The sequence below is a fragment of the Protopterus annectens genome, chromosome 3.part0, assembly GCF_019279795.1.
Source record: "Protopterus annectens isolate FY-2018-M chromosome 3.part0, PAN1.0, whole genome shotgun sequence".
Lineage (NCBI taxonomy): Eukaryota > Metazoa > Chordata > Ceratodontiformes > Protopteridae > Protopterus > Protopterus annectens.
The window spans coordinates 99,440,154-99,467,604 of NC_056731.1; the positions used below are offsets into that span (position 1 = coordinate 99,440,154).

At 38.8% G+C, this 27,451-nt stretch overlaps 1 protein-coding gene across 1 annotated transcript in view; it reads left to right on the forward strand.

The window, feature by feature from the left end:
- Positions 1–1,179: 1,179 nt before the first annotated feature.
- The window catches only part of LOC122796770 (CMRF35-like molecule 9), a 456,752-nt gene continuing 430,480 nt past the window's right edge, over positions 1,180–27,451 (forward strand). Inside the window, exon 1 of the mRNA XM_044065499.1 lies at positions 1,180–1,240. Coding sequence (XP_043921434.1) covers positions 1,210–1,240 — 31 coding nt within the window. The 5' untranslated portion in view covers positions 1,180–1,209. The remainder of the gene's footprint in view (positions 1,241–27,451) is intronic.

The window sequence follows — 27,451 nt, forward strand, 5'->3', positions numbered from 1 at the left end:
GGCTTGTAAAGGCTCCAAGGCCATTAGCCTAGTACACACCTATGAACATATGAATAAATGACATACCTGGATCCAGTGGAAGATGCTACAGGTTCTATATGCTTACATGATATGGGGAGGTGCAAGATGAATAATTTGGATCATATGAATTTGAATTGCAATTTCTGCGACTGTGTTTGCTAGTGTGACATGATTATCCACAGTCATGTTGATGCTACATTATACATGAATACAGATTGTATGCTTTTCATGTTTCAACCACTATGATGGTCGCAAAGGAGTATCTTTCTTATCATCTTTGAACTGCATTACCCCAAAAATTAAATATATAGAACTCACTTCATGAATGTGTGGATACAGACTATATTCTATCTGCCTTTTTTGCCCTCAAGACTTTATACCTTTAAGGCATTCATTCAGTCTCTGTCCTTATTCCACATCCTCAACTCATTTTTTTATTATAATGTTTTATCGAAGAAACAGAATGTTAGTTATATACATATAATTTGATACAGTTTAAAAATTATAAGTAGGCTATAATAATTGCAATAGCTAAGTCCAGACTACAACATCTGAAATAGTTAAGAAACCAACTCATGGATCATCGTAAATGATTTCAAACTTTAAAAGTGTAAAACAGTCTGCAGAGAATGCACATGTATAATGTCGACAGTAACATTAGTTAATCCCCTCTGACACCACCATTATCTTAACTGCTTAAAAGAAAGGCCTCCAGAACCCTGGAATATTCTAACAGGTGACACAGCAGTGAAACACCAACATCCCACGCAGTAACTGTTGCCTGAAGCACTGCCCCACCTTATGCTTTTCTTACCAAAGACTATGAACTTTTTGGTGTTAATCAAACATGAAACATGTTTAAACCTTATAGTGGCTTGAATCTGGGGAACATGCAGTCTATGAATCATGGACAAAACCATAAGCAGCAGCCAAACAAAGCAGGCGAAGAACACATTTGTAAAATCTGGTCAATATGCAAGACAGTATGCACTGCGTAAGGCATAATGCATTTACTTTACTAGCTGCATTGTAATTAGCCCGGCATCTAAACTGCCATTCATTGTACCGTTGTGAAAAAAATGCTTCCTCAGGAAGTTATTTTTTTCTTGTTATATATATATGAAAAGGAAGTTTAAAGCAATATACAGAAGATGTTGATATGATTACTATCCACTGCTGAACACAAACATGGATACATTACCACTATACATTTTAATAAGTAAGTAAAACTAAACTTTCAGTTATTTCACTTATTTTTAGTAATATGTTATAAAGAATAAGTTCAGCATTTTATTTTGCAATTTGCAGCAACTTCATTGATAATATGATGGGTAGAATTATTATAAATACTTTTGGACGTGAGTGGTTATATTTTAACATTCACAGAAAGCTCCTGCAATGGATAATTTAACTAGACGATTTAAAATCTGAACAAGCTAGTCAAACAAACACTCAAAAAGGAATGTAGATTGCAATGACAGCATGTTTACGTACTCATCTGTAACTTATTCAGCAACAGTAACTTCGCTGTCACAACATTTTGAGAATTTTTTTTTTTTTAATCATAAAACTACAGGTATATGAGATGGAAGTGATTGCATTGCACGATTGCAGGCATTTACCTAATGATACTTTTGTACCTGACATCTTCCTCTCCCATCTCCTTGTCTCATCAGAATTCCAGCCAGACCAAATTAACAGACATTGATTTTGTTGTAGTATATAAGGAGCATTGTATAGAAACTGAGGATTGTGTCTTTCTTTATTCAACATATAATAGTAGTGTAATATAACATGAAGTAAAATGGATTTTTTATTTGACAAAGAAAATGAACTGCACATTTCTTACCACTTTTATTTGCCAGCAATCTCAAATGTGCTGTCCAAGTGTGAAAAAGAAAAGTGTTTGCTACAACCTCACACACAGCAGCATGAAACTATACTTGGGTAAAAAGTTTAGTAACATTTTGATGATGTTTCAAATGCTGTCGTGAAGCAAATACAAATACTGTTATAACATTAGAAATTAAAAACAAAAATAATTCTTATTCTACCCAGTGTTTTTTTTTTTCATGTTCTGAACTATATTTATATTGTCTCCATCCCTTGTGTTACAAATAGATGTCCTTATTCCTGTCCCATTAACTATACATTCATCCCCTCAGTAACACTTAAAGGAACAGGCCCATGCTTACACTTATCAAGGGTATCAGAACTTGTCAGAGATTTGGGGTGCATGGCTAGGCTTAAAAATGCCCTTGTGGTTGTTAGCCTAGTAAACACCTATGAACCTACGGAACTCCTTAGGGAATCAAACATTTGGGTAGGGAAATACACACCCACACACACCCACGCACACCCACGCACACTCACACCCACACACACATATGCACACATGCACATACACACACACACACACACACACACACACACAGACATTTACTGAGACTGCTAGATTTAGTTTTATTTGTAATAATATTTTCTTCTAAACATTTTTCCTTTCCTTCCCCATTTTTACTTCTACGTATTTTAGTAATTAACATTTTAATCTGACCCACCTTTATTTAAATGATGCACATGATCAAACATTTAATTTCATCCAACAGGGTTTCTCTTGCATATCCCACCTATAAGGTTCTCATTCTAATTCAAAAGATAGCTATTACTCATACTTTGTGCATTACTTTTCATTGTTTCACCACTCTTTAATTAACAAAATTGTGACACTCCATAAATCTGTTGTTAGTAAGACTGCCACTGACTTTTAAACAGCATGGCAAAAAAAAAAAAAAAAAAAGCAAATCTTAAGAGCAGGCTATAAAACATGGGCTGGTATTAGCTAACTGAATACTAAATATGTTCAGCAGCCCCTAGAGCATATGCTCTATGGGCGCCATAGTCGAAAACACATCTGACACAGATATCCTTCAGAAGGGCCTCACAGAAACGGATAACTGGTGCCAGAGCCATGGCCTAAAGTTAAATGCCAAGAAATGCATAGTCATACCCTTCGGGAAAAACAAGGTTACCCCTAGCTACCATATAGGTGGCAATCCACTGAGCACAGAAGACGTCATTAGGGATCTGGGGACCCAGGTTGACAGTAGCCTTTCGTTTGACACTCATGTTGCTAAAGTAGTTAGGAAAACCTTCTACATTGCCCACCTGATCATGAAGGGATTCACATCTAGATCAAGGGAGGTCATCGTCCCCCTGTACTCATCACTCATTAGACCTATGATTGAGTACAATGCCCCATTCGGAAAGTATCTGACCCGACACCTGCAGCAGCTGGAAAGGCCCCAAAAGTTCCTCACCAAAAGGATAAAGGGTCTCAAAAATATGTCTTATGCTGCCCGACTGAAAGAACTCCAGCTCTATTCAGTCTCATACCGCTTGCTCAGAGGTGACCTGTGCCTGACATATAAGGCCATGTCAAACCCTGATTTGATGAATATGCTTCACCTCAAAAATCTAGATCCCTCAGAACCACAAGGGCGGAGACTTAAACCTTGACACGGTTATTAATAGAACGTGCTGGAGGGACAGATTCATCACCCAGAGACTCCCTATGCTGTGGAACAAAATCCCGGTACATGTGAGGCAGAGCACCTCGCTGGCCTTGTTCAAGAGGAATCTTGACCAATGGATGGGAGATTGCAGATATACCCCAGGGATTACTTCAGTGTCACTGCTTGACAGAGGCACAGCAAAATAATAGGCATAGTTTTATTCAAACTAAAGGGGTGGCGAAAGCCAAATAACTATGGGCTAGGCTTATAAATGCCCTTGGGCAGATAGCCTAGTATGAACCTATGAACCTATGAACCTATGTGACCATGTATAAGTCACGGGGTAGTAGCTCTGCAACACAGTCTGCATTATTTATGGAGGAAACCTTGAGCCTCAGGTTACCATTTATACTGTAAGATAAGAATAGTAAGGCAGTAATGTTTACATAACTGAAAACTTTGTCCATTGGCATAATATGTGATACCTACATATAAGACAGCAAGTTACAAATTCTAGAGCATGTTTTAAGCCATTAGAAGTGGTTAAATAACTGCTGGGAACACAACTGTACTTACAAAAACAAGCATTTTGTTTTTTTTTATTGATGAAGAATATATGCTGATTTATAAAAATATATAAGCATTGAAGCACAGGTGATCGATATCAGCATTTTGAAAAGTGACATACAGAAAAATATCCACAAAATCGAGAAAAAATCGACTGCAAAAAAGAAAACACTTTCCATTAGTGATATGTTATCCAAAGCCCTGCCAGAAATTCAGACATTCTTTGACCCTCTGCGCCCAGCCCTGCCCCAAATTCAACTGCAACCCTAAAATTTACCTTAGAAAAACCTTTGCCATGACACTAGCACATGCACTCTCTCAGACACACACATTCAGATGTACACACACAGACCTTCTCTCACACACACACATGCACACACACACACACACACACACACACACACACACACACACACACACACACACACACACACACACACACACACACACACACACACACACACACACACACACACACACACACACACACACCATGCACAGTGCTAAACCTAACCCACAAATACGTACACACACGCACACACACACATGTGCACGCATGCACACATGCACACACACACACACACACACACACACACACACACACACACACACACACACACACACACACCGTAATGGCTAGAATTTCTGTATATCATCAAGTTTCATCATTAAAATCCCATACTCATACTTATCTTATACACTTTCAGTTGATCTTTCTTTTCTCCATTTCTGCAGAACTCAGCACTGTCAACACTCAGCCGTTCACTCTGCCATTTAAGTGCAGATTTGACAAAGTGAATTATGCCCATATACACACTCTCACTCATATATGAGTTATTAACCACTTAACACCCACTGAACATTCCTATTACTCAGTCTCACGTGACCAACAAAAAATTGGTCAACTGTACTTTAAGGAAAGTAAACTGTGAAGATATGTGGGGGCTTTCAGCCTAGCTGGATAGAGTTTTGTGGATGATTCTATGTCATTGTAAATATGAATATAATCCATGGGCTTATCCTCTTGAATGTGGGAGGGCTGTGTTGAATGTTGAGCTTTGGGGATGTAGCCACAGTGCACTGTGCTGGAAGACGGCTGATAAATCAAGCACTGTATGGCTGTTTGATCTCAGAGCTCGGAGACATAGTGTCTGGACTGAGGAGTTCCTTCTATTATTTTGAGACCAGAGTTGATTGCTGGATTTTACATGTGTGGTGTCTTTTATTGCTGTGGTTTCCTGGCCAGGTGCAAGTTCAAAGAAATGTTAAAACTCAGTTTTTGTTAGCCTGGGAACCAGAGAAGAATGATGTGGTCTTAAATGAGTGAGCAGTGATGTATTACCAATTTGGGAGATCTCAGTGAGAAATATATAGCATTTTGCATTTGTCTTCTGAAATGACCACTCACCAGTACTCTGCCTTTGCTCCATATGTAAGTTTATTTAGAACTGTGATTGTTCTTAGAGTTAGATAGGAATTTAGTCAGATTTAGTCTAGTTGTTTTCTATGTTTATGTCAGACTATTCTACAATATTATTTTACGCATTTTCCTGTGATTTCTGAACTCTTGACTAGCACAGTGTTGAATTGAGATTTGTCTTGTGATTTTATTATTTATTATTAAATGTCTTTAAACCTTTCAACTGTGGCTGTTTTGTGTAAAGATAATTTAAGCTTTAGAGTACTTTGCATGTATATAGTGAAACTGTACAAAGCCACTCCAAATAAGCCTTGCTGTTTCTCACACTTACTAATTGATGATAATATTTCACAGTAATGATTGGACACCCTTTGGCAAGATCCTTTTTAGTAGCTGATAAGAGTAGTTGATGGCAGTGATTACTACCTTATAGCCTGGCAGGAGGGGGCATATAGCTGGATAACCTGTGCCAGCCTTCCCCAGGAGTGTCTGTGTGGTTGTATGTAAACCAAATCTCAAAGTGCATGTGTGTCAGCTACTTGGGCAGGGACACAGAGCACTGGTTGGACAGAGAGGACACTGGAGGTTTTGGCTTGACTGCTCGACTGAGTTCTGTACCCTATAGCTGTGCCAGTGGGAAGTCTTACTGGGGATCTGGAGAGAAAGGGAGAAGCCATCCACAGACTGACTGTGATCTCTGTGTGCTCTTAAGGGAAACTGTACTTCACTGTGTGTGTATTTGTTATCCTTCCCAATGTGGGCACCCCTCACTGGTGTTAGTGGTGAGGATTAAAGCTCCTTGATTATTACTGGGTCAGTGCATGGGTGTCACACAAACAACAAATATATATTTTTACGTGGAATAACTCCTCCAAGAACCTTCCGTATTGGTAGGGATGAGATCCCATTATGACCCAGCTACTTACATACATCAACTCTGAGATTGCACAATAATGAGGAAAAGGTAAAACTCTCTAAACCTTTTTTCCAGTGATCTTGTACTAACTTCACCTCCACATATTTATTTATCAGAACTGAGCTGCATGTTTGATTGTAGATGGCATGCAGAAATCCTGGAGATGAGCAAATCTCATACATTAGTTTTCTCCTTTAAACTTCTTTTTTGCAGGTGGCAAGCTTTCCTGCACTCCCACCCCCTAAACTTATATATACCAACTGTGAGATTGCCATACCTTGGAAAACGTGAATATCTGAAGAAATGACCATCTCGGACTTGGAATATGTAGAAAAATTAGGTAATTTGTATCAGATATGTTAGCCTGACACATCCACTCTTCTTAATGTTACACTTAATGCAAACATATACAGGAAATCAGATTTAAAATCACATATCTCTAGGAGTTTCCAAAAAAGGGTTCTAGGACTAACATCCTTATGTCTGTGTAATGATTCAGTGTTACCAGATAGTTTCAGCATTCACTCCAAAACTTAGCATGAGCAGAGGGGTTTCCACTGGAAGTGGGTATGCATCAGGGCTCAGCTCTGAGCCCACTGTTGTTCCTCCTACATTAGCAAATAGATTAGAGTAGACACAGCACAACAAAGCTGCTGTATTCAGAAGATGTCACACTACAAGCAGAATCTGAACAGGTACTTCTGCAGAAGAGTTTTGCTGACTGGAATGCAGAACTGAAGGCATATGGGATGAAACAAAGTACAGACACGCCAGTTGTCATGGCAGTAAATGGGGGAACTAAGAAGAAGCTGAAAATTGAAATAAAATTACAAAATAATAGGAAGGATGAAGTGCTTCTAGTATCTGGGAGGGGGTGGTGTTGAAGGGAAGGAAAGCCTGAATGAATGGTCATATCAGTTCAGGAAGCCTGAGGTAATCGAGATGAACTATCTAACATTCGTGGTAGGATGCCCACTGTGTGGCAGACCAAGAAATAATGACATCAAAGCAAAAGCTAAAGTATCTCCAGTTGGAGAAAATCTCAGGGATAACTAATTAGGATGGTTTGGTCACATGAACAGGAAAACAGAAGATGCTTTACTGAAGACGTGGGCAAGAAAAGAAGAAATCAAGAGAAAATGAGGACATCCAGATAAGAGATGCATGGATTGTGTGGAAGAAAACCTGTGGCAGTCATTGAATTAAGAGAGATGGAGGCAGTTGAAGCAACAGCTAAAACTCATGTAGAAAAATGGAAAAAGAGAGACAGCCATAATTATGGTTCAAATCTTAGCAAAAAACTTTGGTTTGCATGGCTTTCTTTAGCAAATTGTTTCCTTTTATTTGACCCATTCCCATCTTTGTGAAGTCAGAGGAAAAGCACTGTTAAGCACATCTATCATTTTCTTATTCTCCACAACACATTCTTTAAACTTTAAACTCTACAATTAAAGGAGAACTATGGGAAAGCTGAATTACCTGGAGTCTATACCCTTTGCTTAGATTGTCATAAAGTAAAAGAAGCTCGTTTTAGGATGATGTTTGTTTTAATAAATAATGCCTAATATGAAACACAACACACATTCGTTTAACACACAGTACAACTGTGTGACTTCAGAAACTTACATCACTTTTAATCTAATATGCTGAGTAAATCTTTGCACCAAATAAGTTTATAACTATAATTTTATTAGTGGTTACTTGATGTTGAGGTTTCCCATGTTTGATGAGTGTTTGCCTTAGAATTAAGTTGTGAAACAAAATACTTTAGAACCTTTAAAGAAGAAGACTATATTTCCTAAATTCAACATCAGTTTAAGTTTTGTCTTTTGATTAAAGTTCATTTCATTAAATTACTTTCCAGTGAGTTATAATATAATGGCTGATTCAGAGATACAGATTTTAGTCAACAACTTTTTCAATGTGGTATGCAAGCCACCCCACTGAACTCTCCAGTGCTGAATTCAGGGCTGTGTTACAAGTTTCTTGTTTGCCCATACCTTACTTGGATAGAAGGATGTTTCTCTGTTCACCTGTGAGAGAGGGGAGATTTGAGCAGCCTATCTGTCCCTGGAGGAGTGGTTTCAGCCCAGAAATAAGTAGTTTATTGGCCATTTTGGGCTAATTTCTCTTTCATTTCCCTGCTATAAAACCCACATTTGCTAGGTTTTTTTGCTTGTATACAGCTCAACAAGCTCCTGCCTGGTGCCCAGCAGAGTTCTACAGCAGCAGAGAGACAAGAGAGAGACTTTGGTGATTAAGTAGCATTTTTCTGCATTTTCTTGCTGCCTTTAGCTAATTCTGCCTAAAATGCCAATTTTTTAAAAAGCTTGTTTCAGCTACATATTGGACTTATTTTACTGCCTGCACTTCAGCAAAGCCGTTTTGTGTTTAAATTACCTGTTTAACTGTTGTAGGCTACACACTCAAGTTTCTGAGGATTTAAAGTGTTTTTTGATTGTATCTGCTTTATTTTCTGAAAAAAAAAACAAAAAAAAAAACAAACAAAAAATATGTGTTTTCCCACCTTTCTAAGCTAGTATAGTCCAGTTTTCAGGTTAGTGCTGAATTCAGGGCTGCTTTACAAGTTTCTGGGTTTGCCCATACCTTACTTGGATAGAAGTAAGTTTCTGTGTTCACATGTGAGAGAGGGGAGCTTTGAGTAGCCTACCTGTCCCTGGAGAAATGGTTTCAGCCCAGAAATAAGTAGTTTATTGGCCAATTTGGGGCTAATTTCTATCTCTTTCATTTCCCTGCTATAAAACCCACATTTGTGCGGTTTTGCACACTGGGCAGCACAGGTTAGCTAGGATATAACTATTCCCGGCTCCACAAAGTCTACTCTTAAAGTTTTCCCTTGGAACTAGACAAACTTTCTACTTAAGCACTCAAACCATTCACTTCTCAGCCCGACACTTGCTCAAAACTCATAGCAAGCACAAATAAACCTTAGCACTAGACCCCCACTATACTGTAGAGAAGAAAAAGGCTCTCGATTTGGCCTTACCAGCCAATCAGTAAAACAGTTCACTGTACCTATCCAGGCATGTCCAAAGGGCAGTTTCAGGTGTACTCTCTGGTCCAACTGGTGAATCTGGGCATTTTGAGGCAATGTTACAACTGTCTCATGTACACAGACAAACCTCTCCTCTTACCACCAGACACTAATATATGCGAGAGATGCAATTATACAGCGAAACTGGAGGCTAAGCTCTCTCAACCCAAGATTGGACCAGACAGTCATGAGGAGAAGGGAATTACTTGCGTCACACCACCAGTCTCACATAAACCTATGAAACCAGCACCGGCAAAAAACACACATAAATATACAAAAACATACTTGGAGGCTCTAAATAAAAATCTGCAAAAGCAACAGAGCCCTCCAAAGCAGACAACCAAGCAACCTCCACCCCCCCAACACAAACCATGAAACAAATACTTCACAAAATCAGTGTGCCATGCAATCACAGCTCTTAAGGCAAAATAACATACTCATTACACTAGTAATAGGTGACTCTATAGTCAGGGACACTGACGTCCCACTCACTAGGCTGAACAACGAGAAGGTTACTGTTAGCTGCCTGTTGGGTGCCAGGATCCACCACATAACACAAGCACTCAGGTCACTCCAGAACAAGTACAAATACAACTCTGTCATTGTCCATGTTGGTGTGAATGACCTGAGCCATAACTCCCTGGACTACATGAAAAGAGACATGGAGGAGCTCTCTGATCATGTAGCCCAGGCTGGTATGATCCTGACCCTGAGTAGCATCCTGCCCTCACCAAGAATTATACCACGGTATAAAGAAAAAATTATCAATTTCAACAATTGGGTAAGCTTCTGGTGTCATTCAAAGGGGATCCAGTGTCTGTCAGCCTGGGATGATATGCTTGACAAGCCACGCTGCTTCACTAGAGACGGCTTACACCTGTCACCCCTAGGCTTTTGAATACTGGCCAAGGCTCTTGAAACCCACATAGTGCCTTTTTTAGGCAAAGCTCAAAAGACAAACCCACCGCCATAAACTGAGGGTAATGATACTCAATGCCAGAAGTCTAAACCTCAAAATGCACACACTTGAGGCAGTCTTCAGTATGGAGAAAATCGATATATGTGCCATAACATAAACCTGGTTTAAGGCACCAGAGAGCACCCCAGCACTACCAGGCTACAACTCATACCATACATTTTGGCCACAAAACTCGGACAGAAATACAAAAGGTGGGAGCGTATCTATATTCATCAAGGATGCCCACACCTCCAGGTTAGTGGCACAGCACGATGCTTCAGAGATCATCAACATGCAACTAACAATAGACAAAACTGCAATTCAAATTGTAGCTTGCTACAGATCACCCACCATGTCCCAGGGCCCCTATTCCACATTTCTGGAAACACTAGGAAGCATAAAAGTCCTACCAAACACCCTGATATTGGGTGATTTCAATTACCCAAACATTAACTGGGAGAACTACTCAAGTGCAAACTCCCTTGCCCAACATTTCCTAGAATTTATAAACTCAAATGCCCTGGATCAACTGGTAAACACTCCCACCAGAGGTGACAACATATTGGACCTGGTCATCACCAACATGGGCGACCGGTGTTCCACAACAGAGGTCAACCCCTCGCTGGTTAGATTTGACCGTAAACTAATCACTCTGGATATTCACATTTTGCCCCCACCCATGGTCATAGAAATCACCATGAAAAACTTTTCAAAAGCAAACTTTACATTACTTAAGACCGAGGTGGAAAGTTTTAAAACCCCCATGCTAAAGGATAATGATGTCCAAGCTACAAAATCCTTTACTAATGCACTCTATGGGCACCTACAAGAATGCATGTATCATGTTATCCCAAGCAAAACCAAGACTCACTCCTCCAAGAAAAGGAAACCAGTCTGGTGGACCCCTGCCATAAACAAGCTATACAATAGAAGGAGGAAACTAGTACAGAAAAGAGTAAAATCCCAAGAAGGGAAGACATTCCTGATCAGTATCAGCAAAAAACTATGATGCCTCATAAAGTCATCCAAGGCTAGCTTCAAAAGAAAAATTGCCAAGGACTCCAAAGATAACCACAAGGCATTCCTTAGCTATGTCAAGAATCTAAGTGGCAATTCTCAGATCTGCTTGGAGTTAGTGAATAATGGCACAAAATACACTGAACCAACCGACATCACCAACATCCTGGCAGACAGGTTCAGTGCAGACTTCACCCCCCCTTACCCCAAAAGGGTCCATAACCATACCAGAAGAATGTAGTGCCCCTAAAATCACAGACACTCAGGTTAAAACAGCCCTCTCTGAAGCTGAAAACACAGCATCAATGGGACTGGATTCTGTCCCAAGCTGCTTCCTACACGAGCTCCAAGATGAACTAACCCCGCACCTAAACACACTGTTCAAACTCAGCCACTCCACAGACTACATGTCCATAGAGTGGTGCACAGCAACAGTTATTCCGCTCCACAAAGGTGGAGCCAAAACAGACCCCTGGAACTATCACCCTATAAGCCTGACTAGCTTGGTCTGCAAGGCTATGGAGTGCATCATCATGGATCTCATTAACAGAGACATCGGGAACCTCCAAACACTGGGCCCTACCCAGTTCGGCTTTGTTAAGGGCAGATCATGCCTCCTAAACCTGATGGACTTTTTTGAGACAGTTACCAAGGCTATAGATGAGGGAAAGGTGGTCCATACAGCCTACCTAGACCTTGCAAAAGCCTTTAACACCATTCCCCATTCAGGTATTATAGACAAGCTCAGTAGCCTGAACATAAACCCCTACATCACGAGATGGGTTGCCAACTGGCTCACGAACAGAACCCACATGGTAAGAGTAGGGGGAGCTAGGTCTGACTCTAAACCGGTTACAAGTGGCGTTCCCCAGGGCTCAATTCTAGGACCCCTCCTGTTCGGCATATATTTCTCAAAGGTACAGGCAAGCACAGGAGGACTATGGCTGACCAAGTTCGTTGATGACTGCAAAATAGGGGCTATAATTGACTCTCTGGCTGACATAAACATTCTCCAAAAGGGTCTCACTGAGACAGATACCTGGTGTCAAAACCATGGTCTCAGGCTAAATGCCAAAAAGTACATAGTCATCCCCTTTGGAAAAAACAAAGTACCCACAAACTACCACATAGGTGGTAGCCCCCTAAATATGGAAGATGTAATAAGGGATCTGGGGACCCAAGTAGACAGTAACCTCTCCTTTGATAATCACATTGCCAAAGTGGTTACAAAATCCTTCTATGTGACCTACCTAATCATAAAAGGGTTTGCATCCAGATCAAAAGAGGTTATTGTGCCCCTCTATGCATCACTCATCAAACCCATCATAGAGTACAATGCCCCATTTGGGATGTACCTTACAAAACACTTGCAACAGCTGGAAAGACCACAGAAGTACCTCACCAAGAGGATCACTGGCCTCAAACAGATGCTCTATGCAGCTTGACTGAAGAAACGCCAGCTGTACTCAATTGCATATTGCCTACTTAGAAGTGATCTCCGCCTGACATACAAGGCCATATCCAACCCAGAATTGATGGACATGCTCCACCTAAAGAAAACCATATCCCCTCGAGCCACATGCTCTAGGGATCTAAACCTTACCACAATAATAAATAGGACATGCTGAAGGGATAGATTCCTGCCCCATAGACTTCCCATGCTCTAGAACAAGATTCCAATCTACATTAGACATTGCTCCTTGCTAACCCTCTTCAAGAGAAACCTTGACGAGTGGATGGGAAACAGAAAGTTTACCCCGGGGATCACTTCAATGGCTCTGCTGGACAGAGGCACAAGGAACTAATCTAAGAGGGTGGCGAAAGCCAGCACATTCCAGCTAAGCTTACAAATGCCTTCGGGCAGATAGCCTAGTACCTACCTATGAACCTATGAACCTATGAATAGATTTACTGAATCTCAACTCACTGAAATTTGATTCAGTAGCGCAAATTAATTCCTGTTATCATTCATTAACATTTAGCAAAATGTTCCAGCTCAGTCATAGTAGTGAAACTGTTCACCTGTTGCTGAAAACTGAAGTTGTATTATGGCTAAAAAAAATTCCTGACAGTTTAACAATATGTCTTTACATGTAAATATCAAAAGACAATCAACACCATATGGAAGGGACAAAAAAGACTTTAATAAAGTCATACCACAGTCAACATACTGGTTTCGGCCAAAAGGACTTTATCAATGTATAATATTAACTGACGTCAACCACTATTTATATATAGTCAACAAATTAAATGCTTAATTAACCAATAATAAGAAAATTCACAAATGGTCATTCAAACCAGGTTGAAATAATTCACCCAGTCTTACAATCCATGATTTTTCCTTTTTATTAAGGATATTATGCCAACCAGTCTTAAAGTTTCTATTACCCAAAATTTGATCTATAACAACAAAATGAAATTTGGAAGAAGTATGATTAATAGTATGTTTTTACAAAGCATTTGTTAAATATTTGTTTCTGATGTTACTCAGATGTTCTGATGTACTTAGCCTCATGGGTCTAGAGGTCTGGCCAATGTAAAAAGCTGAACAAGTGCAAACAGCAAGATAACTAACCCAGTCACTGCTACAATTAGAAAAAAAAACATAAATATTGAAAATCCTTGATGTGATTTTACAGGTGAATTCCTTAGTTTGATAAATATATTCACAAAAAGAACAATGGCCACAAGGAAAATACCCCACTACCCTAGCACCACGCAATGTAACCTGAGACAAACTGGTCGATGATATATTATGTTTATAACGACTGAAATGACTGCCCAGAGTCTTGCCTCTGCGAAAAGAAAATGAACATCTATCACCCAACCAGGCACTCAATCATCTGCCAATAAAATGTTCCAGTGCTGTTGCACTAAATCCATAAAGTAGTGGGTATTCCTACCATAACGTGTTATAAATCTGATACTTGAATTTTGATCATTATTGACACGTTTTTATACATAAATAAATCACTTTTAGGAAGTTTTTGTACCTTCTTACTAATTTTAAGCAATTGTGCTGAAGAGTAATCACGTGCAGTGAAATGTTTTATTAAACCCTGGTCAAAATGTGCATAATCTTCTTTGTTGGAACAGATATGTCAAATCCTTATAAATTGAGATTTAGGGATGTTTCTAATAACATGTTTTAGATTACAACTGGAGGCATGCAACAATGTATCAGAATGGAAAGGTTTTCTAAATACAGAACTAGCCAGTGTACCATCCTGCTGTCTGTACAGACTGACATTCAAAAAAGAGATATAGTTCATATCAAAATTTACCGTGAACCTGATGCCCCATTTATTTTCATTTAAGTATTGGACAAACCCATGCAAATATACTGCATCAGATTTCCACACAATCCAGCAGTCATCTAAAAAAATGGCTCCAAATATCTATTTCATCTAGAAATAGATTGTGACTGCCAAACATAAAAAAGGGTGTTAAACCCCAGACTGTGTAATGCAATTTTATCTAACCAATATTTCAAGGCAGACACCCCTGCCCAATGTGGTATACTGGTGTATAAAGAAGACACGTCCAAAGTGCACATTAACCAGCCAGGCTCTAATTGAGTCTCAGATATAATATTAAGAAATTCTGTTGTATCCTGCAACCGTGCCCTAACACCCTTCAACAAAGGTTTCAAAAACGCAGTCAGATAGACAGACAAGTAAGGTAAGTTAAATGTAAGGGAGCCATTACCAGAAACAATGGGTCTTCCTGGAAGTTTGTTAGCATCCTTATGGATCTTTGGAAGAAGATATAAATATTGTGGTAATGGGTCTTCCACTTTTAAGTGAAATGAAGTTTTTGCAGAAGTAATGTCTTCACTTACTGCAATTTCCAAAAATTCATCTATCTCCTTCTTGAACCTAAGCATAGGGTTAATAGACATACCCATATAGAATCTGGCATCCTGTAGCTATCTATCCGCTTCCTCTACATACATCAACTAATCCATTCACCACTATAGTGCCACACTAATCTGTTTGAATGATTACTATGTTCTTATTTTTACTTAACCTGTCTAATGCTACCTTTTCAGACACCATCAGGTTATGAGGAAAATAATTTTTATTCTTGCTGGAACCAGTGTGCAATTCTTTCAAAACACATTTCTGAAATATATCTACACCTTTATTCATTGGTGGGATGACTGTAGATTTATGAAATTTGAAGCCAGTTGTATATGGGAAAATGTCATTAACACTATCATCATTAAAATGCAGTTTAAGGTTTAATAATCTACAAAATGAATACAAATTTTCTACAAAAACATCCTCAGACACAAAAAATCTGGGAATAAAACTCAATCCTTTACTAAGTATCTTATACTCCAACTCCGACAACACAACAGATGAAATGTTAAGAACTTTATTATTTGAGCTTACTTCAGTTTCAAAAGGTTCAACACTGCTTCCAAAGATCTGTCTGAACTTATGTTTCCTCCCTCCCCTCTTCCTTTTTCTATTAATAAAGGGACTGAATTAATACCCTGTGTTAAATTTACTAGCTCAAAAGAACAATTTTTTATGGGCTGGTGACATTTGCTGTCTTCCTGTTTCTGTGTCAGTATATGAGGATGACTCCTCACCTGAAGTATCACTAACTGTTTTCTTCAGGATTGACTTCCTTCTTTTCCTCTTCTGTCCTGATTGTGAGAGGTCATTTTTAATAAACTTAACACTTTTGACATAGTCAAAAGGTCTACTCTAATTGTAATCTTTTAAATCCCTACTGAATTTGCCAAGTTTCCTTTCCTTCAACTCCTGTTCAAACTGTAACAAATTCATACTCAATTTTTCAAAACATTTTTATATACTAGCAAACCCTCATATTGTTTAGTTTTATCACAAATCTCAGCCACTTCCGATATATAAATATCTATCTTACATTCATAAAACACATGCAATGTTTTAACAAATTGCATGTAAGCATTTTGTTGGATTTCAGACCAGGCTGACAAAAGTGTGTCATTAGGTTGGCCCACTAGGGGTTTGATACAAATTCTCAATACCCTGGGTGCAATGGTATTCTCCAAATATGCTTTTAAAAGCTTTAGATGCCAAACACAAGACCTAAGTATTATCATATTCTTGAAAAGCTGATCACAAATAGAAGTACATGATGCATCAGAAGGGTTTTCTCCCTGATTTACCCCCACATCATGGGTCGCTAACCCAAAAGCCTGAATGTCTTCTTTATCATCTGACAGTCCCTTCAAAATGTTAATGAGGTCCATAATGTAGATATATATATATATATATATATATATATATATATATATATATATATATATATATATATATATACATATATATATATATATATATATATATATATATATGTATATATATATATATATATATATATATATATATATATATGTATATATATATATATATATGTATATATATATATATATATATATATATATTGAAAAATAGATTTCAATAGTATTCAACTAGAGATTAACAATTAAATCTGAAAATCAATAATTCAATAATACTACCAATCAAGCAAAAGAACAGGACAATCTAAGATGTTAGAAAACTAACATCATACATAGAAACCATGTAAGCAAAACATCAAACTAAATATATAATGCATCAAAGCTTCAACACTGGAATGCTATAAATGTCCCTAGAGATGTATAGGAAAAATATATGGACAGGAAAGCAAGTAAAATTGATTGCCTATAATATCAACGAGCCATAGAAGATGCATGGGCCAATATCTAGATGTTATGAGTAAAAAATTTAAAGAATTCACCCTAGACAGAATACACAACTCTATAAAGACATTGAAAGAATATATATCTGCAGTACAAAATATAATTTTCACTTAAACATATAATGTCCTTAATCCTTGAATACTAAGATAAATAATCAATGTGAATAATTGCTCATAGCTACACAGCTGTAAATAAAATATTAAATACAATCTTCACAATTGAATACAAAGTGCCAAAAATGACTAGCCAAATACCATGCAGTATATATATATATATATATATATATATATATATATATATATATATATATATATATATATTAATTTCAAGTTAGATAAATACTGCTCCTAGTCCTTGAATGCTGAAATAATAATCAATAATAATCAATATAAGTCATTTAATTTGTTGACTATATATAAATAGTTGTTGCTGCAGTTAATATTATTTACATTGATAAAGGCCTTTTGGCTGAAACTGGTCTGTTGACTGTGGTATGAATTTATTAAAGTCTTTTTTGTCCCTTCCATATGGTGCTGGCTGTCTTTTGATTTTTTGATCTGTTTTGAGCCTTTGCACCTGCTGTCCATGTGGAATTGAAGCTGTTTACATGTAAATATCGCAAATAATGCAGTATAATTAATATCAAAGCTCCTGTGTAAATATTAAACTTAAAGGGAACTGTGTTGCAGTTCTACAATACATTCTACTTTTCTGATGGGCTGTTTGCATAGACAGTACAGCTTTTCATATTTCTTATCACTAAGATGTACCTGTAAACAACTGTCTACTTAATGTGCACAGATTTGGTTTGTGATTGTTACCCACCTGACTAACTAAAAGGGGAAACTATATGGGAGGCCATCTGCTCTGATGTATGATATTTTAGAAGTTTTGCAATTATTCAACTATTAGTACAGTTTTAATCACAGTTGTGTGGACTCTTGCATCACTAGGAAATGGTCATGGTATCATCAACGCTTTTGGGACTTTCTGAAGTGATCCTGAGAGAATGGGGTCAGCGTTTCATTGTCACTGTTCCTTTCGTATGCCATCAAGCAGACCTTCTGCAGGCAGATGGTACTAAGAATGGGTACTATGCAAGGTGGTAGATTCTGAGACATGGGAGTAAAGATGGCAGTGTTCTCATGGTGTCCATCTGCAAGGCCCTTTTCAAAGTTATCTGAAAATATGAATAATGTAACTGACCTCCCAGAAAGTTAAGCGTATATGGACTATAGATAAGAGGCTACTAATCTTAAAGTAGTAGGGTCAACTGGATTAAGAAATTTACCTTCTCCCAGAGAATATGTCTATCATTAAGAGATTTTATGGGTAAAAGCATTCACTGCTAATACTTACACCTCTTTAGTCAGGGAAGTACTCCTACTTAATTTTATTAGTGGAAGGCATATCTTTTAGGAGGTAACTCAGATAACAGATATACTTTAATATCCATGGAGATTTCTACAGTTCAATTTGTGCTTGCTTCAGTTTATTACAACTCTTGACCTACCCCGCACATTTCTAGGATGTTGTTGGAATTTACATGCATCAACATGTTACAAAATTACAGATAAAAGTGTCAATGACTTGAGCTAGTAAACAAATAAGAAGAGAACCAATGTGGAGACAGACAAGATGTTTCTGGTTATGGAAGACTCAAGCAGAAAGGGGTTTAAGAGTCTAAGCAAGTTGGAAATAAAGACCAGATTTCAGTGAATTCAGTCCTGCAGCTTAGACATAGAAAAACGTGGGAGAAGGTGAGAAACATGATTACTGGTAGAGATGAGTGGCTACAAGCTATGGAGCATGTAGATAGCAATGACCCATCAGTGGAGAAAGCTAATGTAGCAGCAAGAAGGATGTGGGAGAGAACAGAGATTTAACAGGAGATGGTTTGGAGGTAATATTCTCAGAAAAAGAAAATAGATCTATGGGCTATAACTACTGCCATTGAACAAGGACAGAAGACATGGCACTGTTAGGATAATGGCAGAGGCACTAGCCCATACAGTGGACAGATCATTTGTTAAAAGAGACAGTGGTAATTATTGTTAAGCTAGAAAGGTATATGCCAAGCATAACTTTCAACTAGCATGAAAGGAGGAATGGAAGGAGACGGAAACAGAAGACTGGGATAGATATTTAGACAGTAAATAGAAAGCAAAAAGCAAGGTATCACAATGCAAAGGAATGAATAATGGCAACTCGAGTTGAGGCTGGATAAATTGTCTCTGCAATGCAAAAAGTCTGGCAAGGAAGTAGCAGAGCTGTAAGCAATAATGCAGGATGAGAGGGTTGAATTTGTTGATATCACAGGAACAAGGGTCAGTGGGAAGAGGGCGTGGGATACAAAAGTTGCTTGTGAATAGGTTATTCAGGAATGACAGAGCATGAGATGAGAGTATAGAAGAAAATTACACAAAGGCATTGGATGAGAGATTAGAAAGGATGAAAAACAAACTAAGAATGGGACAAGGGTACAGCTAAAGTAAGAAACCTGGTTATGTGCCCTGGGAGTTAAAGTAGAGGAAAAGGGATGAGAGATGGTGGACTGATGCAGCTTAATGTGCCACAGACATTTCAAGACAGGAGGATGAAACACTGGATGAGTTAGTAAAGATGTCGCTGAAAGAGGAGAGTAATTCTTATGTTGGATCTAAGGCTGCCAGGAACACAGGACCAGATTGTCAATGCACCAACGAGTGCAACCATACTGGATCTGGTCCAGACTGATATGGGAGAGTGCTGCACACCCCCAAGTGTAATGTCTTCTCTGGTAAAGTCAGACCACAAAATGGTCTTCTTTGAAGTAAAAATAAAACCTGGCCCCCAGCTAACCCTGGAATATTCAGGAACTATACTAAGTCTAACGTCCTGCTATTAAGTGGTAAACTGGCAAAATTACAACCCCCCTAAATCCTGAAAACACTGTTGCCTATGCAGAATTATTGACAGAAACCCTAAACAAGCATGTTAATAGCTGCATAGAGGCAGCTGTACCAACCAGGAAGAGGTACAGAACTAACTCAAAAAACAAGCCACCCTGGCAGAATCACAAAACCAATAGGCTGTATAACTGAAGACAAAAAAATCATGGCAAAAATTAGGCAGCACCCAGAAAGATAAAAGCATGACCATCAAACTAAACAGATAATGCAGAGGACAAATAAAGTATAACAAAGCCAAATTTGGAGTAAAGTTGGCCTCCCAGGCCAAAGACAACCACAAGTCATTCTTTATCTATGTCCGCAATCTCAAAGGTAATGCACAATTCTGTGCAGAGCTCATTGTAGATGGAGCCACCTATACTGAGCCAGAAGATATAGCAAACTATTGGCCAACAAATTCAGCTCCAACTTTACCCCTATCTCCCCCTCAACCTTCCCTAAGGAAATACAGTCAAATATAACTCCCCCTGCTACCACTAGGAAACAGGTCCTTAATGGTCTCTCTAAGGCCAAGAGCACTGCACCAATGGGCCCAGACAATATCAAAGGATGCCTTCTAAATAGCATAAACTATGACCTATCAGGGTCTCTGGAATTGCTATTTAACTGTAGTCTCCAAAAAGGTTTCATGCCTCATGAATGGAGAACAGTAACAGTCATCTCTCTACTCTAAGGTGGGCCATCTATAGAGTCTGGAAACAATAGACCCATATGTCTCACTAGTCTTATATGCAAAGCCATGGAAAGAATTATCATGCAAATGATCAATAATTATATTGTAAGCATCCAGACACTGAACCCAACCCAGTTTTGTTTTGTCAAGAGTAAGTCATGCCTACTCAACCCAGTGGACTTCTTTGGAAAGGTTATTAAAGCAATTGATGAGGGAAAAATGGTTCAAACATGCCTACCTTCACCTGGCCAAGGCATTTGACACAGTATGCCACTTGGTTATTGTTGACAAACTCAAGAGGTTAGGTACAAACCCATATGTCCCCTGGTATATAGACAACTGACTGACAGACAGGACCCAGGGAGTTAGAACTGGGGATTCCACCTCTACAAAGAGGCCAGTCACAAGTGGAGTCCTTCGGGGGTGGGTCTTTGGACCACTCCTTTTTGGCATTTACTTCTCAGAAGTCAAGGCCAATGTCAGTGGTCTCTGGCTGACTAAATTTGCAGATGATTGGAAATTAGGAGCTGTTATTGAATCCCACACCAACACAAATATTCTCCAGGAAGGGCTGACACAGACAAACAACTATCATCAGAGCCATGGACTAAAACTAAATGCCAAGAAATGCATAATCATTTCCTTCAGGAAGTCATCCAGCCCTGGTAACTATCATATTGACAACACAGATCTTAGAGTTGGCCCAGTAGTCAGGGACTTAGGGACACACATAGACAGTAATTTAGCCTGTGACCATCACATGTCTGGAGTACTGAGGAAACTGAGGAAATTATTCTATGTTGCACAACTTGTAAACAAAGGTATGGCATCTAGGTCCAAGAAAATCACTGTTCCACTATAGTTGGCATTCATCAGGCCTATCATTGAGTACAATACCCCTTTTGGTATGTGCCTAACCTGGCATATCCAGCAACTGGTATGTCCACAGAGGTTCATCACTAAAAGAATACAGGGCATAATAAAATGTCCTATGCAGACTGCCTCAAGGCCCTTTCCCTGTATTCTGTCTCCTACAGGCTGTTGAGGGAAGATATATTCCTGGCATATAGGGCATTGTCAGACAACACTCTGATGGACCTCCTGCATAGCCACAAAACAAACAGTACCATAATTTCCTATTCTAAAGACTTAAACCTTGCCTGTGATATGAATGGGAGCTGCTGGAGAGACAGGTATGTATCCCAGAGACTATACCCATCTCTGGAACAGGATCACCATCCATGTGTAGCAGATTTTCTCCCTAACTCAATTCAAGTGTAATTTGGACATTAGGATGGGGAACAGGAAATTTATCCCTGGTTTGGCACTTCTGTCTCTAATGGACACAGACAACCTGTTGATGGTTAATCTCCCAGGCTCTTGCATGTAAATGTTTCATCTCCCAAGCCCCTGCTTACAGTTATCAAGGATACTGAAATTTGTCAAAGATGTGTGATGCATGAGTAGGCTTAAAAAGCCACTTGTGGTTGTTAGCTTAGTAAACACATGTGCACCTATGAACCTAAGACTGGGAAAAATTAGCATTACTGAATACATACTTTGTTTTAGTCCACACAAATGAATCCATACAGAGGATGCTAAGTTGGAAAGGAGGCAAAGCAAAAAAAATGGGGAAATGCAATGGATCTTCAAAAGAAAACCAGCTACTGCAGAAATTTCAAAGGATGAGAAGACAGCAAGTGCAGCAATACAGCTCTCATCCCCAAGGATGGGTGGGGGGTAGAATTATGGGACTGGAGAGCTGTTAGTTTAAGCACATCAACTAGGAAAATCATAGAGAGAATACTGATGGGAAGGCTGGCAGCATCTGAAGAGGACATAAGTTTTCAAGAGAGTAACCAACCTGAGTTCATACCCTAGAAGCTATCAGTCAAACTTAATCAAGTTATATGACCAGGTTACTAATGAAATTGACCCAGGAGTACCAGCAGACCTACTCTGCTTGGTCTTCAGCAAGATCTATGAATTGGTCTTACACAGGAAACTAATAGGAAAACTTAAGGAGTTAGTTAGGGTAAGACAAAGTCTGAAGAACTGGATAATTGCATGGGTGTATGGTAGGACACAGAGAATAGTATGGAGTAGAACAAGGGATCTAAATCTGATCTGCTACTCTAACAAAACATCCTGAAGAGACAGGTATGTGTCTCAGATATTACATTTTCTTTGGAACAAGTTTCCTATTCACATTAAGCAGAGCCTTTCCCTGGCCTGCTTCAAATGCAGTTTAGATCAATAGGTGAGGAATCACAAATTCACTCCTGGTGTCATGCATACAGTATGTCCATTATGGACAGGGGCAATTTGTAAAATATTCAAGGCATAGGCACAAGCTTAAGCCATATGCTAGCCCTAGGGACGGTGTTTTGGGTAAAATCAGATAATATTGGCTAGGCTTGTAAAGTCTCTTAAGCTGTAGGTCTAGTAATCACCTATGAAATTATAAGTAGAACATTGTTAGGAATTAGGAAAATGTCTAATTGAATACCATAGGAATGTCTTTGGGTCCAATAACTTTCAGTGTGCTTGCTTTAGACACATCTGAGAGAATTAGGAACATCATAAACCTCACTACTGAAGATGGCAAGACAGGTGCAGGAATGGATAATGGCGGGGGGGGGGTGTAGATTCTGAAGCAGGACTTGGAAAGGCTAAAAATGTTAGCAGAAAGATGGCTATTTAGGTACATACTACCAAATGCAGAGTACACCACCTACCCTACAGCAACCATGGTGTAAAGTCAGCTGAGGAAGAGAAAATAATGGCAACAGAGCAGAGAAAGAATCAAGTAGGTGGTAATCATGCCTAGAAAGGACTACCATAAACAAAGTAAAAAGGCAGCAGCAACTGCTAATGGAATAGTGGAGTATATGCTTAGGGGGATTGATTCCAAAAGGAAAGACCTAATGTTTCCACTCCCCAGGGTCCTGGTCAGACCAGACCTTGAGTACTGCATACATTTTTGGAGCCCATACAAAGAGTGGACATCAGGCTGCTAGAAGATGTCCAGAGAAAATGTACTACAGGTAGGGTTGCCACCTTTTCAAATACCCAAAGTGGGACATTTGTGGTAAAAGCATCAGATTTTGCAGGTCAAAACATACCCACGGCCAATACAAGGGACAGAACTTCACTTTTTTGTCTAAATAAAAGCTTATTCTTGTAGCATTTTCATTGCTTATTCTGTTTCTTATAACATTTAGGTGTTTCAGATACAGAATAACTGTTTTATGTAACTATTACATAAAATATAGGAAATAATTTTGCCCTAATATCTAAGGACATTTGCCATTTTTACAATTTTTTTGCAGGACACAATTGCCCAAAGAGGGACTGTCCCTCGCAAAGTAGGGCAGGTGGTAACCCTACCTAGAGGACAGGGATGAAAAGTGAGTAGAGGACCTATAACTCTTATCACTTGAGACCAGAAGAGATAGCAAGACATAAAATTGGTGCACAAGATCATGTCAAGGAGATAGTACAGATGAGGAAGAGAACACCACAGGCAAAGTTCTGTAGAGTGTACCTATTCCCTGAAGCAATGAAAGTGCTTCTTCATGAAAAATGCTATAGATCCAGGTAAATGACTGCAGGAATGGGACAAGGAGTCCACAAAGGTATTCAAGAAGACATGGGAAAGGTGGAGAAATCATATAATAAAAGTAAATGAGGAAAGCTAGAAGTGTAGGAAAGTAGAGTGTTGCATCTACTTAAAAGGGATGATTAGACATGCTTATTTTATCCAGCTGTGAAGTCATGTGATATTGCTGTGACTGGAGGGTATTATAATCTAAAATGGAAGGAATCAGTCAAACCTGTCTTGCCCATGCCATTTACATTCTGCATAGCATTACTTAATAAAATGATGAGAGCTTAGAGACCTTGTTCTTTATACCAAATGCTCCAAATGAAATATACGCTAGACAAGCTAAATTGTTACCTTAGAACAGCAGATATTGCTACACACCAAAATCCTATCAGAGTAATTACATATTAAAGTACTATGGTTTTTATTCCCTTCCTATCCTCAACTCTCAGAAATGCAGCCTGAATACAAAATTCCTTAGGAGCTTTAGTTCTCAGATGTTTTAGCATATCTTAGACATTACTCTTGCCCAGGATACTAAATATAACTGATAATGATCATGTCTCCAATCATACTCAGCTTAATATGCGTTTGAGACATGGATGCCAAGAAATTCAAGAGCGAAGTTAAGAGAGCTGAGACCCCAGATGTTTTTGAGGACATTTTAGGTCTCTTGGGGTGGTTTAGGTGATTGGTGATGTACATACAAAAGTGTGCATTATACTCAGTGATGAGTCTATTAAGGGATGTTTAAAGTAGGATTATAACTTCTTTTGACATTGAGGAAATATTATAAGCTGTGCAGGATAGAAGGATTTTCTAATCACCTCAAAGACATGCTGGCCAAAAGAGAGTCTGTTGTCAACATATGTCCCCAAGTCACTGATGATTGCACCACATTTAAATGGATTGTTATTTATATTGTACGCAGTAGTGATGCTAAATTTGCATAAGGAAACTATGCTGCATTCTTGTTGGAAAATTTAAAGGAAAACTCCACCTTAGAACTCAAAAACATATTTTTTCATTGTATCTTTGTTTTTGAGCTATTTTAATGCCTCAAAGTCACTCCAAGTGCTTCTTTTACAATTTTAATGTGTTTCTCTCAAAATGGCGGATGATGGGGCCTCCTTGGTAATGTGATTGTATTTTCTTGCTTTCCTTCCTTCTTCCCAGAATACATTTCAAGTCCTCTTTATATGACTCATGCCAGACATAAGGAAGTCATGCTGTTTTCTCATGCCATTAAAATAGAATGCCAGGACTGTGAAGCACTGTCATCTAAACACACCTTCTGTAAAACAGCTGTGTCTCTGTTTATCTGACTGAGCCTCATTTATCTGTCTGCCAGAGCTTGTTCTATGCCATAAATAGCTGTTAGCTACTTGCAGCAAAAGAAAGTAGATAAAAACAGTTTTTTGTAAGAGGAGGCTTTTGTAGTCCTAACAAACTTAATGCAAAGATAATAACAATTATAAAATGCACTTATCAATAAAAAGAAAAAAATACTGACAGAAAGAGATTGACCAAGATTGCATGTGGAACACATAGCATATGTGTGACAGTGACCAAGTAAATCACTGAGCAACATTTACTAGACTGTATACATTAATAATGCTTAACTATACTATGTTGTTTATTATAAATAATTCATTGTATGCACACACACACACACACACACACACACACACACACACACACACACACACACACACACACAGTGTGTGTGTGTTTCTGTATATGTGTATGTATAATATAAAGTACATGTGTACAAAAGCATGTGTGTGCGTATGCATTTAAACATAGTTAAGTACTTCTGATTTCCTTTTCTTTTTGTTCTTAATGCAAGGGCACATAGTAAATGTATGTTAAAGTATATTCAGCTGTATATTATGGTTACTCTCTGACATTGCAATGACTGACTCAAAGTCAGTGGAAATCTCTTACAATGAATCTGCATGTACCATAGGTTCATAGGTTTATAGGTTGGTACTAAGCTATCAGCCCTAGGGCCTATACAAGCCTAGCCATAACAATTCCCTGGCTATTTCTTCCCACACTGTTTACTTCCCTTGTCCCCTGTCTAGCAGGGTGACTGACGTGATCCCTGGGGTGAATTTCCTTTCTTCTATCCAATCGTCAAGGTTCCTTTTGAAGAGGGCCAAAGAGGCACTCTGCTTGACATGTATGGACAATCTATTCCAGAGTCTGGGGAGTCTCTGGGTCAGGAACCTATCCCTCCAGCATGTTTTGTTTATTGTGATGACTAGGTTTAGATCTCTGGAGTGTGTGGCTCTGAGGGATTGGGATTTCTTTAAGTGTAGCATGTCCAACAGCTCTGGGTTTGACATGGCCTTGTATGTTAAGCAGAGATCGCCTCTGAGTAGACGATATGCAACAGAGTATAGCTGGAGTTTTTTAAGGTGGTCAGCATAGGGCATCTGCTTTAGGCCTGTGATTCTTTTAGTGAGGTATTTCTGTGGCCGTTCCAGTTGTTGCAGATGCCTTGAGAGGTACATACCAAACGGGGCATTGTATTCTACAATGGGTCTAATGAGGGATGAGTACAGTGGGACAATGACCTCCTTTTTTCTGGATGAAAAGCCCTTAGTGATGAGATGTGCCACATAGAAGGATTTTCTGACTGTTGTGGCAATGTGGTTATCGATGGTGAGACCACTGTCCACCTGTATCCCTAAGTCTCTTATCACACTTTTGGTGTTTAGTGTACTGCCACTTAAATGGTAATTCACAGATACATGTTTTTTCCCAAAGGGGATAACTATACATTTCTTGGCATTGAGCTAGAGCCCATGGCTCTGGCACCAAGCATCTGTTTCTGTACGGCCCTTTTGTAGAATATCAACATCATTTGGGATTCAATAATGGCTCCCGGCTTGCAGTCATCTGCAAACTTTGTTAGCCAGAGTCCCTTAGTGTTGGCCTGTACTTCTGAGAAGTAGATTCCAAACAAGATCGGTCCCAGGACTGAACCCTGAGGTACTCCACTTGTC